Source organism: Physeter macrocephalus, chromosome 8, assembly GCF_002837175.3.
Source record: "Physeter macrocephalus isolate SW-GA chromosome 8, ASM283717v5, whole genome shotgun sequence".
Classification (NCBI taxonomy): domain Eukaryota; kingdom Metazoa; phylum Chordata; class Mammalia; order Artiodactyla; family Physeteridae; genus Physeter; species Physeter macrocephalus.
This window is the reverse complement of record NC_041221.1, coordinates 13,895,716-13,910,843: the sequence shown is the minus strand read 5'-3', so window position 1 is coordinate 13,910,843 and position 15,128 is coordinate 13,895,716. Positions and strand designations below refer to the sequence as shown.

At 55.2% G+C, this 15,128-nt stretch overlaps 1 protein-coding gene across 4 annotated transcripts in view; it reads right to left on the bottom strand.

Annotated features, from left to right (window-relative positions):
- GATD3 (glutamine amidotransferase class 1 domain containing 3) overlaps positions 1-15,128 on the bottom strand; it is a 71,858-nt gene that overhangs the window by 873 nt on the left and 55,857 nt on the right. The window contains exons 8-9 of one of the 4 annotated variants that reach the window (XR_008618018.1): positions 13,375-13,546; positions 10,192-10,265 (exon numbers count right to left, since the gene is read on the bottom strand). The exons of 1 other annotated variant lie outside the window; for it this stretch is intronic. Coding sequence is in view for 1 of the 3 variants with exons in the window: in XM_055086453.1 (XP_054942428.1) it covers positions 10,156-10,176 (21 nt within the window). In the remaining 2 variants the exon portion in view is untranslated. 2 more of the 4 variants (XR_008618019.1, XM_055086453.1) reach the window with 2 other exon arrangements.

Here is a 15,128-nt window from a genome sequence, read left to right as displayed (position 1 = left end):
CGTCCAGGTCAACCTCCCGGGGCTGGGCCTTCGTCCTCTCCTCCCTGGTCAGCTTCACACACCTTCCAGCCACATAGCGGTGTTAGGGGCCCCCTGCTCCCTGCACGCCCCCCTCCAGGGGCTCAGGCCGTCCCTGGCCGCCAAGAGGCCCTGACCTCACCCACCACGGGCTTCCCCCCCGGGCGTCCCTCCCCTGTCCGGCCTCTGCCCCCCTCCTGTGCCCACCAGCTCCGAGGCCCCATGTCCCGGTGGAGCCTTGCCCGCAGCTCCAGTGGGGACTGATGTGACAGGAGCCCGGCTCCTCAACAGGAGGCAGAATGGCCCCGTGGGCCCCCAGGCCTGGCACCCCGCGGGCTCTCATGCGCCGGGCTGACACCTTCGCCCTCTGCGGTCCACTCGGAGGCCGTGCACCCCAGGAAGGAGGGGCCGGGAGCAACGTCTCCAGGGGAGGGAGAAGGAGGCGGACGCAGACGGCGGGCCCACGGTGCAGGGCTGGAAGGAGAGAAAAGTGGGCTCGCGGGTGTGCTGCAGGGGCCCGTCCCGGGCGGGGCGCGGCCACTGCACAGACCGGGCAGCGGGCGCGAGACACACCCAGTATGAGGACGTCAGCGCATCTCCAGTCCAGAGCAGGGCCCCCACTCAGCACCCCGGCAGTGACAGCCCCAAACGCCTCCAGACGTCGCAGGTCAAAGTCACGCCAGGGGGGCACCCTGGTGTCCTCCGAGCCGCATCCCCAGACAACGCGCGTGTCTGAGCCGCCGGCCCCCGGGGTCCGAGTCAGGGGTCCGGCCGCTGGCGGGGGTGACGATGGCTGCACGCCGCGCACCGCAGACGTGCCCGCCGCCCTGACCCCAAGCCAGCGTTGGGGACAAACACGCCGGTGAACGAACCAGTGAAAGAAGAACGGAAGAGAGGGCAGAGGACGCGCTACGTCACCCCAGCCCCGGCCTCCCTGCCCTGGAGGTGAGGTCGCCGTCCCACTTTGGAAAACCCCTCCAGAAAAGCTGAGGGCAAGAGCAGGTGTGCGTTTATGCTCTCGGGAGGAACCAGAGACAAGGGTGATGCATCACCGCTTGGTCGGCCACCTGCAGCGGGGTGAGAGGACCCCTCTCTGCACAGATGGAGGGCTCAGGGCCCAGCCGGTCCCCTTGCGCCCAGGGTGCCTTGCCAGGGCTGCTGAGTGTCTGGGCCAGCAGCTGGGGAGTGAGTGGGGCGGGCCCACGACAGAGCCAGCCTCGGGAGAGGGCAGAGTCCACCACAGCGTCCCCGTCGCCCGCAGAGCCATCCCGAGCCCAGCCTCCACCGACGCCCGCTGGGGTTACTATTACTGCCTTTGTCGTCATCTGTGCCTTTATTGATTTCAACAGCCTGGGCTGGGGAGCTGGCATTTGGGTGGGGGGACGTGGAAGGAGGGGAGGGGAGGCAGCAGGGCTGGGGGGCGGTGTGCTGGTGGAAGTGGCCGCAGACGGCAGCCACCTGCTCGGCCTGGGCTGAGCCGGGGCAGCGGCCTGCGGTTCGCGGCCCGGGGCCCCGGCTGCGGCCCTGGGGACACAGAGCCTCCAGGTTCTGGCGGGGATGCAGACCTGCCCTCGGCCCTCAGCGTGGCCCTGGGCCGGGGGGCCTGGTGCAGCCCGAGGCGCCTCAATGCCAACCTCACCCGCCAGGCCGCCTCGATAGGAAGCCAGCCCGAACCACCACCACGCAGCCCCGACCCTCTGCCCTCTCCTCCTCCCCTTCCTGCAGTTCCTTCAGCTGGCCGAGGGCATGCCTGCCTCAGGGCCTTTGCACTTGCTGCTTCCTCTCCTAAGGGGTCGGCAGGCACACCCCGCTCACTTCAGTTGTGTCTGCTTAGAGAGACCCACTCTCCCCCTGCACCGCGCTCATGGCCGCTCTGCTCTGCACTTGCCTCAGGCCCGAGCTCCGGGACTCTGTCCCCTCCACCCCGTGTCCCCAGCGCCTAGGACAGTGCCTGTCCCGTAGCCGTCACTGTCAACACCTGTCGAAGGATGAGGGGCCACCCTCCCTCTGGGCCTGGGAGGGGAAGTGGCTCCCCTCCTCGCCTCCCCCTCCCCCATCCCGGGTCCTCTCAGTTGCAGACCCGCCCGGCCTCAGGCCCCGTCGGGGCCAGGCCACTCACCCTGGTGAGCAGACGACTGCCCTGCCCTCCCTCTGCAGCATCTCTGAGGCTGCTCGCCGCTGACCTGGGGACCAGGAAGCAGACAGGACGAAGTCCCAGTCCTCCCGGGGCCTGGGTGGAGAGTGGAGAGGTTGGGAGGGGGAGGGGATGGACAGACCAGCAGGGACACACAGGAGCAGCCCCTGGCTGGCGGACGGGCAGGGGCAGCAGGTGTATTTCCAGCCCAAGGGGTGAGGCCACCACAGGTAGAGGAGGAGGTGAGAGAGGACCCGCCCACACGTAGAGGTGGGGAGGAGGGTCAGCCAGGCTCAGCGTAGGGCAGCGCCGGCCGAGAGGGCGACCCTTCCTCGCCCTGCTCAGCAGCATGTATTTAAGGGCAGCCTGCCTGGCTCCCCCGGGAGAGGGGCCTGCTTGGGCGTTTCTCGGCTGTGGACACATCCCCAAAGCATCTGCTCTTTCTTCTTCCTTGACATCCTAGAGTTTTGAAAATCCTCAGCGGTTTTGGCCTCCTGTGCCGTGGGGAGAAGAAGCTTTGACCGACGTGTTAAGGGGACCCAGGGCACAGCCCCAAGGGACAGGAGACGCTCGGTGGATGCCGGCACGACACCCCCGCCCCCAACAGGGGTCTTCACTCCCAGACCCCCCTGCTTTGCCAGGCTCCCAAGGTGGGCTGGGCAGGGGTGGCAGCGGGCAACAGTCCTGGCCTGGGTGGCTGTCTCAGGAGCAAAATGAACCCCTGACACAGTCTGCCTGCATTCAGGAATTTAGAGGGCCCCCAGCACGAGGTCAGTACATCCCCCTGGATCCTTATCGTCTCGGTCTTGGAGACAGCAGACAACCAAAGGTCATCTGGTGACATAAAAGAGAGACCAAGACACAGAGGAAAATAAAGATGCTGAGGGAAACAGGTAAGTCAAGGAAGGAGGAGAACTTAGCACCCTGCTGCTAACATCCTCAGAGAAGACGTTGCCTCCATAAACCAGGACTGAGTACAAGAAAAAGCTTCTAGAAAACTAAAATAAAAGCACTAGTGAAAATTCAAGGGGTTGGAGATAAAGATGAAGCCTCTCTGAAGGCAGAAAAAGAAGACAGGAAATAAGACAGCAAGGACAGGAGACAGTGAGGATCCATAGAAGAGGCCAGATGCACAATGACCCACAATTCTGGCAAAAGGGGAACCAGGGAAAAATGGGGTGAGGAGGCTGTCAAAGATATAACAGAAGAGAGTTTCTCCAGCTGAAGGGATGTGAGTTTTCAGGCTGCAAGGATCCACGTGAGTGTCCAAACAAATGAATGATAATAACAATAACCCCCCCATCAGATGCACCATCGTGAATTTCAGAATATCAAGGGGGAAAAGGAGATCCTGAAAGATTTCTGAGAAACAGAGTACACGTCTCACCCACGGAGAGCGAGGACGGACTGCCTGCAGCTCGAGAGGCTGGAAGGCAGCAGGGCAGTTCCTCTGGATGCGGGCAGGAGTTATTTTTGGTGAGAATTCATTCACTGACCAAACTATCCATCAAGCGTGAGAGTGGATAAGGCTGTTTTTAGGCCTGTGAACACCCAGGAAATGTCCTGCCCACACACGCTTTCGCAGGACACTCCTCGAGGACACACTTCAGCAAAATGAGGAGATAAATCAAGAAAGGAAAAGACATGGGTCCCTAAAACAGTCTCTCCAACTCATGGGGACAGTGTCGGGAAATCCAAGAAAATCCTTTCAGCAGGTCTGGAGAGCAGCCCGTCCAGCGTGGAGCAGGGGGTGGGGGCGCTGGAAGGAAATCCCGGGGGAGTGTGATAGGACGCGTGAGGTTATGGGTTGAGTTGGGTCCCCCAGAAAGATATGTGTAAGTCCTGATCCCTGGTACCTGTGACTGTGACTTGATTTGGAAATTAGGGTCTTTGCAGATGTGATCAAATTAAGGTGAGGTGACACAGGGTTGGAGTGGGCCCTAATCCACTATGCCCGGTGCCCTTATAAGAAGAGGAGAGACAGACACAGAGAGAATGGCATGTGACCACTAAGGCAGAGATTGAGGTGATATGGCTTCAAGCCAAGGAACTCCAAGGATTCTCAGCAACTTTCAGAAGCTGCAAGAGACAAGGAAGGATCCTCCCCCAGAGGCTTCGCAGAGAGAGCACGGCCCTGCCGACCCCTTGATTTTGGACTTCTGGGCTCCTTAACTGTGAAAGAATAAATTTCTGTTGTGTTAAGGCAACCAGTTTGTGTACTTTGTTTCAGCAGCCACAGGAGACTAACACACCTGACATGATGGAGAGTTGAAAAAAAATGAGGATATGATTAAAACAGTGTAAGGAAAAAAACAAAGGCATGTAGAAAGGCCAGGAAAGACATAGAGCAGTATCAGAAAAGAAGTGTAATCATAGTATACCACTGGCCTTTGCTAGAAGCACTATTTTCAATCAAAATAACATAAACACTATTTATTGATTTAAAATCATGACATTGAGAGGATAAGGAGGAGAAATTAGGGTGCAGAAGGGCTAAAATATAATCATTCACAACAAGAAGCCAACAAATCAGTCTAAAAATTGTAAGCCGAGAAGTAGCAGTATGGACCTGGGTTTCCCTCTCTGCTGTGACAACCCCTTCCCCACTGCCCTCCCCTCCCCATCCTGCTGACTGGGAGAATGGGCTATGCCATGGCTGACCCTCTGGGGTCCCTGTAGTCGAAGAGTCATACCATGAAAAAAAATGACATTGACTGTCTCAGGCCACAAATAAGGCGTTTACACTACTTCCCCAGTGAAGGAGCACGTGGCAAAGTTTTATTTCTATTTGTCCAGGAAGAGAACCAGTTCCATAAAAGCTTGTACATGGATTCTTCTTGACAGAGGTATTTTAGAGAAAAGAAAAAAGATGGTTGGATGATTGCTCTTAGACTAAGTTTTAAATAAATATATACGTAAAAGCGTCCCACAAAGCTCAGGGTCCTCTGGTTCCCGGGCAGACCAGTGATTCGGGTGGAGTAAATCTAACTTCTCAGAGAGGGGTCTCCAGCCCATCAAAATCACTCGGAGACATGCTCAAGCATGTTGTCAGGAGTGCCAGGCTCTCCCTAGAAGGGATCCAAAAGGCATCACACAAAATAACACTCTGCCCCAGACCTGGTGTGGGAACATCTTCTTTCTCAACTGTCTATGTGGGATTTTAATATTTGTTTTAGGAACCAACATAGATTAATTTTATTTTCTTGTAAGAAGCAGCAGGAATGGTAACAATTAGACCCAGTCTTACCACAAACAACAGCATTCCAAAGGAATTTCACATTCAGAAAAAAAAAAACACAACAAAGCAGAACTTTTGTTTATTTTGTCCCGTCTCATAAACAGCCTCGGCCCTTGGTGCTGGTCAAATCACTCGCAGCTGTGAGTGGGAAGCTGGCCCGTCCTGAGGAGCCCCTCGATGACGGGGGTCTTGGAGAGAATGACAATGTGACAGATCTGGGTGCCTCTTCGAGGGGTCGACCCCAGTGGTTCAGACGCAGGGTGCAAAACAGCCTGCGTCGAGCTGGTTTCATTCTAGGGGCTCCCCAAACCCCAGTGGTGTGGGGGCAGATGGGAGGGAAAGTGGGGCTGGTCCCCCTTCCAACTCGCCCACCCCCACTGGGCCTCAGTTGGTTCCTGGAGTGACCAGGCTTCCACAGCAGAAGCCAGCTGGAGCCTGTTTTCCTTGGACACTTGGAAGCCAGCTGCCGGGCTCTGGATAGATGTGTTGTGCTGCGGCCACTAGCGAGAACACAATGCTGAAACTTCGCTAATAATGCAACTAAGATGAAAGTCATCTGACTCTTTTAAGTGGCAAAATAAACATCAGTGTCAAGGCTCTGGACCGAGGCCACCACATTTGTTAAGATGTACTTGCAGCTGTTTATCATTATTAAACAATTATGTCTCATTTTTAATTTGGCTTTTCTTAAGTGAAGTCTTGTTATGCCAGTTTCTGTAACCACTACACAAATGTCTTCAATCATGCTGCTTAAGGATGTTTTATGGGTATTTTGATAACAAGAGTGTATTAGTTTCCGAATAAATTGCCGCCACTGAGTGTGGCTTAAGACAACACGAATTTACTGTCTTGCAGATACAGAGGTCAGGAGTCAACCTCAGTGGGCTGGATGGATGTGTGGAGGCTGCATTCCTTCGGCGGGGGTAGGGCACAGGGTAGGGTCATTTCCTGCCTTTTCCAGCTCCCGGAGGCGCCTACCTATCCTTGGCTTGTGGCTTCCTTCTCCATCTTGAAAGATGCAGCATCACGTTTTCTGCCCTCTCTGGTCTGTTTCCATCATCACTTCTCTCTCTGACCTTTCCGCCTCCTGATAAGGATAATCTCCTGTTTCCAGAACCTTAATTTAATCCCATCTGCGAAGCCCCTTTTAGCCTGCTAGGTGACATCGTCACAGGTTCCGGAGATTAAGATGTGAGAACCCCTCTGGGGGACCACGATTCAGGGCACCTCAACTAGGTTTTGTGCAAAGTTTGCAGCAAAGCTTTCCAGTTAAATAGGGAAGTATTTGACAGTGAAAAGAGTACACAGAACAGCAGAGATGACCCTCAGAGAAGAGTTCGACATGGTCATCTCAGTGGGCCAGCCCCAGAGGGGGAGGGGTGGGAACAGAGAGTGTCTTGTACATTCCAGATTTATTTGTTTTACGAAGTGCAGTTATTATAAAATAATATTTCTTCAATTACAAAAAATAATGAATGCTATGTCCCCCTTCTCCCAGGACGCTGGCAGTCGGAGGAGATGTGCCTACATGTGATGCACCGAGATACGTGTGACCGTGCAGCGGAGGAGCTTGTACCCAGGGCCAGGTGAACCCCGGGGGACGAGGGGCCAGGACAGAGGGGGCTCTCTAGGCCGGTGGCCTTCAAACTGGGGGCACAGAAGTGCCGAACTCTTTCCTGGGGACACAAGGAGGGGACCAGGTGCCGGAGCTTCAACATGCCTGTGTTCCCTTCCGGAGTCAGCTCACAGGGGGCCCTGCCCCGGCATCCCTGGTGGCCTGCACACGTCCCCAGGGGTTCTGGGGCGACCCCGAGTGAGGGGGCAGGAGGGGAGGCGATGCTCCGGGCCCCCCAACTCTGGTCAGGGAGCCAGCCCCTGGGGGACTCCAACACTGACCCTCCAAGCTCAGAGGTGCCCACCTTCTCGGCTAATTCCAACACCCCTCTGAGGGTGTGACACGGGGGGAGGAAAAGCACCCAGACACCGATGGTTCGGGCAAGGCTCTGACCTGTGAGTGGGTGGGACAGCTTCCTGCACGGCCGCGTCTTCACCCCACCCCGGGCAGAAGTAGCGTTTCCCTGTCTGGAAGAAGCAAGCTGTTTCCCAGCCGGGTCCCCCCCCACAAGAGGTGACACCTGCCCCCTCGTCTGCTGAAAACATGGGAAAGCTGACCTCTGGGCTGATGGGGTCAGTCATGCTACCTCATTCACACCGGATTCTTCTTTGATAACTGATGAGCACGGAGTCCAGTTCAGCCCCAGCACACACACACATGCACGCACACGCACGCTCACTCACGGGCTCACACGCGAGCCTCACACACACACACCCCTCACCAGGAGGTAGGGGCAGCCCCCCGCTTCACAGAGAGCCCACCCTTTAGCCACGCATGACATTGCGTTGCTGAAACACGGTGACAGGACAAAGCACGTTGACTCTCCGTGTTCACGACTCATTGAGGAAGTTAGTTCTGAGCGACCCTCATCTTGGCCCACGCAACACACGCTGGCACACAGTTAAAAGAATGCCCTCAGAGTTATTGTCTCAGTGTTGGTTTCTACAATATGTCCGATGCTACCACTTAAACTTAGGAGGAGAAATTTTGGTTGTTAGAGACTGAATTTACCCATGGGCCATGGCCAGACAACATGAAAGATGGAACTCTGACCCACAGCCTGCAGCCACCTGCCCGGGCGGCCAAACCACCATCTCCAGGACCAGCTGGGACGGGCCTGTGAGTCACAGCGGCTCAAGGCCAGACCGCGGTCATCTGCCAGTCCAGGAAGCCAGACAACAACCAGTAAAAATCAGCTGAGCACGGATAAGACTTGGCCTGTGACCGCCAGCTTCCCTAATTTCTCTCCCTGCTCCCAACTCAGGACCGACGGGAGGGAGCCGGCTGTGCTCTGGAGCAGCCGCGCAGCTCCTGGACGCCCCCTGCCCCCCACGCCCTCGGCCTCCCTAGGCTCCGCTACCCGCCCTTCCCAGCACCAGGCCTCCCCCTCCGCTGCCTGCCCGCGAGTCCCCGCCCAGCACACTGAATAAAGAGCCTTTGCTTTGGATGGTCTTTGTCTGTTTCCTCAGTTGTTAACTTAAAAATGTACTGGGGGCCACAGAATTTCTTAAGACTCCTTTAGGGGCCTGTGAAGGACACTGGTCTGGGAAAGGGGGGGAGGGGCAGTGCCGGCTGGGAAGGGGTCTGGAGGCCGCCTGACACCACGTCGGTGGGGGCATGGGCGGGGCAGCACTGGACACCCAGGGGCAGGTGAGCGGCAGCCCCGTGGACAGCCGGGTCAGCCTCAGCACCCAAATGTCATCCCATGAGCCATCGGGGACCGAGGGGCTCACGGAAGGTGAGAGGTGGGTGCCTGCAGAAGAGCGTGCTAGCTGCAGGTGGGGCCCAAGTGGACCTGCAGACACAGGAGGCGGCCACCTGCTGCGGCGGGGTGGGGGGCTGCACCTCACTCTGCCCCACACCCCCAGGCTCATCCTATGGCCAAGGCAGGTCTCCCGTCCCCGGGCAAGTGGGTGCCTGTGGTTTAACTCAAGGCAAGTTTGCATCTAACCTGGTCAGAGTCCAGTCCAGGACCTCTGCTCCACGCAGCCCCTGGGGGTCCCAGGCTCCTCCCCTCTCATGGCTCCGCCCTCCTCCCACCCAGACTGGACTAGGAGGAGTTGGGGGCTCAGGCGGGGGAGGGCTTTAAGGCCAGGCCTGGGGGTGACACATCACTTCTACCTGAATGCCACCAGCTTGCACTCAGACCCACACCTGACCGTGTGGGAGGCTGGGGCATGGATCAGCCCTGTTCCCAGAAGGAGGAGGAGCAGCCTCGTACACATGAAGGCCATCAGGGTCACAGGCGAGACAGAGAACATTTCTCCGTCTCCAGCCCTGCCCCTTGGAACTCCCTCCTGGCCAGGATCAGATGATATGTCATCCCCAGAACCACCTCTCGTGTGTTTTCACTGGTCACTTGAGTTTGGATTCTGGGTCCCCCCTGCTCACCACCCCCTGCCATGTCACTAAGTACTGTGTCCTCCTCATATATTTCATGGCCTCTGTCATGTGACACGTTGGTATCCTCTTTCAAAATAAATTTGGCATATCTCAAATTCTACTGTTAGCTATTCTTGCCTTTGGGTTGTTGTAGTAGTCAGCGTTTGCTGCAGTAACAAACATCCCCAGCAGCTCAGAGGCTTACACTACATTATGTGAGGACTGAGTCCACTGAAGCAGAGGGCTTGGCTGGCTCCAAGTGACTGCTTGTTCCAGGATCTCCTGGGACCTTTGTTGTCACCATGGACGAGAGAGCAAGAGGGGAAGAACTGAACACGTGGTCTATTTTGGCTCAGACATGCCTACATCCACTGGCCAAAGCAAGTCATGTGGTCAAGCTCAATGCATGTGGGGTCAGGGAGACACTGGCCACACTCCCCCGTCCATCTTCCTTCAAGCCACATCCATGTCTCCCACAGCAGGAGGTGGATTAGGGTGTTGGTCACTCCTCCCCGCCCGCCCCCCAGCAGAAAAGCATAAATGGGATGCATGGAAACGGGCCAGGGAACAGGACGGACCAGGAAGGGGCAGGGGAGGGGAGGCGAGGCCCCGAGCCAGGACAGCCAACAGCTTCTGTCCTCACCGACCTGGTCAGTCTCTCCCGGAGGGACCCTGAGAAGAGCTGCCTGCCAAGGTGGTCAGGTCCTCAGGTCCGGATGTGCCTGGTCTGGGACGTTCTCCTGCAGGCCCAAGGGGCCCCCTAAGACATCAATCCCATGTGCTGGGGGCCTGGGGGAGGGAGGGAGGCCAAGAATCAGTCCGGGGCTGCTCGCAGGTCCATCTGGGGCGGCGCTCTTCCTCTTGGGTTTCCTGGGACTCTGTGGGGACAGAAAAGAAAGACTCTCTGCTGCTTCGGGAACTCTCAGCAGAATGCCTTTCTGGACACCAAGCCTGGTGACCCCTGGGCACTGGCTTGTGATGTCTGAGCTTGTGCATCTGGGGAGACCCGTGGGAGCCACATCCACGCCTGCAGCTGCTGGACGGTTCCGAGACGGAAGCTGGGTGGGCGGAGGGCGGTGCGCCAGGCAGCCCCACCCAGGCAGCGGGGGCAGAACCTGGGTTTTCTGAGGCTGTGAGAAAGCACCTGTCACCCTCCTAGGTGTGGCCCTATGTCTGGTCGCCACCACGTGCCGTGGGATTGAACTGAACAGGGGCGGAAGAGGACCATATACCTGTAGGGACCCGGCTGCAGATGTACAACCGGGCCTGCCCCGTGACCCGAGAAGTGAGTCCACACGGCCCCCCGCGTGGAGCAGGCCACCTGTCCAGCTGTGTTGCCAAGCCCCTGGGACACAGAGATCTCATGGGGGAGGAGGGGGACCCCTTGCCCCAGGGAAGTCCAGTCCCCAGGCCTGACCCCCAAAAGGGCACCCATCTTGGTTGGAACCCTTGATCTGTGGAACCAGAGTGGGGACACCTGCGTACGCGGGAGCCCAGAGAGGGTGCCATGGTCTCTTGGCCATGAGGCTGGTGTGAGACGGGCCTGGTAAGGGTGAGGGTGAGGACGCAGAGGCCCTACCTCTTCCCTCTCTGCTTCCATGCTCTTCCTCTAAAAAATGAGCATACGACAGGTGCCCTGGGGGGTCAGTGTGGTGTCACCACGGTGCCATGCACACAGGGTCAAAGCAGAGCCAGCCGGGGTCGGTGCCCCACTGCAGCCACCCACCCGGACGACCTGGGGTCCCCCTCCCAGGCCCACTCACAGCCGCCTGGTGCCCGGGGCCCCTGCTCTGCATCCATTCATGTGACATCAGAGCAATGGATGAGGGAGATGCCTTTTCAGCCCTGTGTCCGGGGAGGGAGGGGCTTCTCCCTCTACACAGGCTCCCTCCCTGGCCCCTCCCCGGTCCCCAGACCACAGAAGGTGCCGCCTCCCCAGAGACCCCAGATAGCGCCCGAGCCCAGAGCCCACAGGCCCAGAGATGCGAACCGTGCATCATGCAGCCGCTCCGGGTGACAAACGAGACCAAGAATGACCTGCCGTCAAGGGCAAGATCAGTGACCAGACCGGGCAGCCCAGCAGGGAGCAGCCCAGGCCTACGGCCAAGCGAGGAGGGGAGGGCCAGCAGGCCCAGGGGACTGGCTGGTGTGCCTCGTGGTGAAGGGAACCCAAGTCCTTGCAGAGGAAGAGGAATGAGAAACATCATTCAGAAGCCACTGTTGGGCTCTCCGGCTCCTCAAACCTCGGCCATCGTACCTGGCCGGTGAGCTGCGTGCGGCTCTCAGCCTTTCTCAGCATCCCACTTTCCTGGCCTGTCTGCTGCTGGCTTGGGAGGAGGCCAGGTGGGAGGGGGCCGCGGGGAAGCCTCGGGATAGCGGGGACCGGGGGTACCACGGTGTGAACAAGCCCGAACCCGCGCCCTCACCCAGCCTTCCAGTGGACAAGCAAGGGACTGCTATAGCGGCAGGACGTCGTCAGATTTCCATCCGTAGGTGGATTTTTATTGCTTTTGGCTGAGACTCATCAAGTGGTTTAGGATGTCTAGGACTGTCTCTGTGTTTACGTGCAAATCCAAGCCAAGATTAAACAAATGGTCTTAATCAAACATTCACCCTGTCCCAGGCCCACAGCATGCCATAAGCACAGCTGGAGGCAAAGCAAAACTGGAACGCAGGAGAATCTCCCGTGAAAGAGCGCGGTTAACTCTTCCCAAAGAAGCCCACCAACGTATTCACGAGCAAAAGAATGAAGCTGGACCCTCACCTCACGCATGGCACATACAAAACTTTTCTCAAACCAGACCAAAGACCTAAATGTAGGACTAAAACGGTAAAACTCTTAAATGAAAACAGAGGAAAGGCTTCATGACATTGGATTGGGCAATGGTTTCTTGGATCTGACACCAGAAGCACAAACCAACAGAAGAAAAAAACTAGAGAAATTAGATTACATCAAAATTTAAAACTCTGTGCATCAAAGGACACGATCAACAGAGTGAAAAGGCAAACCACAGAATGAGGGAAATACTTACAAATCATGTATCTGATAAGGGGCTAATATACAAAATAGACAAAGAACTTCTAAAACAGCAACAACAAAAAACAAAGACCACTGATTTAAAAATGGGCAAAGGACTTGAATAGGAATTTCTCCAAGGAAGATATAAAAATGGACACTAAGCACATGAAAAGATGCTCAGTATCACAAATCACTGGGGAAATGCAAATCAAAACCACACGAGAACTATCGCTTCGTATCCAACAGCATGGCTATTATTAAAACAACAGCAATAACAAACAAAACAAAAACAAAGTGTGGGCAAAGATGTGAAGAAAGTGGAACCCTTGGGCACTACCGGTGAGAATGTAAAATGGTGCAGCTGCCCTGGAAAACAGTGTAGTGATTCCTCAAAACATTAAACACAGAATTACCGTATCATCCGGCAATTCCACTCTGGGTGTGTACTCCAAAGGAATGAAAGCAGAGACTTGAATAGAGAGCTGCACACCCATGTTCATAGCAGCGTATTCACAAAAGCAAAAGATGGAATGTAAACAACCCACACACCCATCAGCGATGATGGATAAACAAAATGTGGTCCATCCACACAATGGAATATTATTCAGCCTTAAAAAGGAAGGACATGGGCTTCCCTGGTGGCGCAGTGGTTGGGAGTCCGCCTGCCGATGCAGGGGACGCGGGTTCGTGCCCCGATCCGGGAGGATCCCACGTGCCGCGGAGCAGCTGGGCCCGTGAGCCGTGGCCGCTGGGCCTGTGCTTCCGGAGCCTGTGCTCCGCAAGGGGAGAGGCCACAACAGTGAGAGGACCGCATACCACAAAAAAATAAATAAATAAATAAACAAATAAATAAATAAATAAAAGGAAGGACACTCTGACACCTGCTACAACATGGGTGAACCTTGAGGACATCATGCTCAGTGACATAAGCCAGACACAAAAGGACAAATCGTGTGTGATCCACTTACTTGAGGTCCCTGGAGGAGCCAGATTCACGGAGCCGGAACAGTGGTTGCCAGGGGCTGGGGAACGGGAATTGCTCAACAGGTGTAGAGTTTCAGTTTTGCAACATGAAAAAGTCCTGGAGATGGACGACCGTGATGGCTACACACCAAAGTGAACGTACTTAACGCCACTGAACTGTACATTCAAAATGGTGAAAATGGTAAATTTCATGCTGTACACATTCTACCACAATTTTAAAAAATAAAGAGGCTAAACTTAACTACATATATATTTTATAATAGAATGTCAAGCTTTACAGAGCAAGTTCTTTATAGACGTATCAAAGTTAGCATTAAGCTGTAATGTAGCGAAACAACAAAAAAATTTAATAGAAATAATGCACTATATCAATGTTCTTGTATTAGTTCTCTTTAAAATTAAGTTTAGGAATGACCTATTATTTCTATTAGAGTTGTGATTTTAAGCTGAGAGATATTAAATAATTTAAGTGTGTAAAACAGTAGTAGAATGTGCATGTGAACTTGATTTGTTATAAGCTTAATTTATTACATAAATAAGAGTAATTTAAGTGTTTGAGAGGTTTGGTGTGTTTGTGGTGTAAATGCTTCTTGTCAGGTATTTGAAATGCTTAAAAAGAAAAAGAATATATTAAATTATAATAGAACTTAAGACATTAAAGGGAATTTAACCTTAATAAAAAGCTGATGAATAACAATCAGTGTTTAAAAGACATGAACTGTGCATTAGGAAGGCTGGAAATTACCCAAGCTTGCCGGCCCTGAACTTGATTAACCAGTTTTCAGATAATAAGATCATATCTGGTGAAGACTTTTCCAAAGTGGTGGGGTAGGAATGGCATTTGCTGATTAAGACGGCAATGCCAATGCTAAAGATAACGCCCTTCTCACCTGTCCCTAAAAATGGCTGTTACTGGGCTTCCCTGGTGGCGCAGTGGTTGCGCGTCCGCCTGCCGATGCAGGGGAGCCGGGTTCGCGCCCCGGTCCGGGAGGATCCCACATGCCACGGAGCGGCTGGGCCCGTGAGCCGTGGCCGCTGGGCCTGCGCGTCCGGAGCCTGTGCTCCGCAACGGGAGAGGCCGCAGCAGAGGGAGGCCCGCGTACCACAAAAAAAAAAAAAAAAAAAAAAAAAAAGGCTGTTATTGTACTGCCCTGAAAACACACCCCATTGTTTTCTTCCCAAGTGAGAGTGTCCTATCAGTAAGCACAGCCACCTGACAATCTGACATAATCCAAAAGGAGACCTCGGACCCAAGCTGGACCCATGGCCCCTGCCGGGCCCCTGCCCAGAGTCGTGGTAGAGGGGTGGGCAGGGCAGCAGGGCCGTAGGCGGACGAGGGAGTCAAGCCCATCCCCATGAAAATAGGGAGGAAATGGTTGCTCTCCTAGCAAAACAGAAATTACCAAAATCAATCCTAGAAGAACTGGGACTTTTTATTTTTTTTTTTGCGGTACGCGGGCCTCTCGCTGTTGCGGCCTCTCCCGTTGCGGAGCACAGGCTCCGGACGCGCAGGCTCAGCGGCCACGGCTCACGGGCCCAGCCGCTCCGCGGCATGTGGGATCTTCCCTGACCGGGGCACAAACCCGCGCCCCCTGAATCGGCAGGCGGACTCCCAACCACTGCGCCACCAGGGAAGCCCGACCTATTTTATATATAGTAATGCACACCTGTTAATCCCAAATACCTAATTTATCCTCCCCTTTCCATTTTGATAACCATAAGTTTGTTTTCTGTGTCT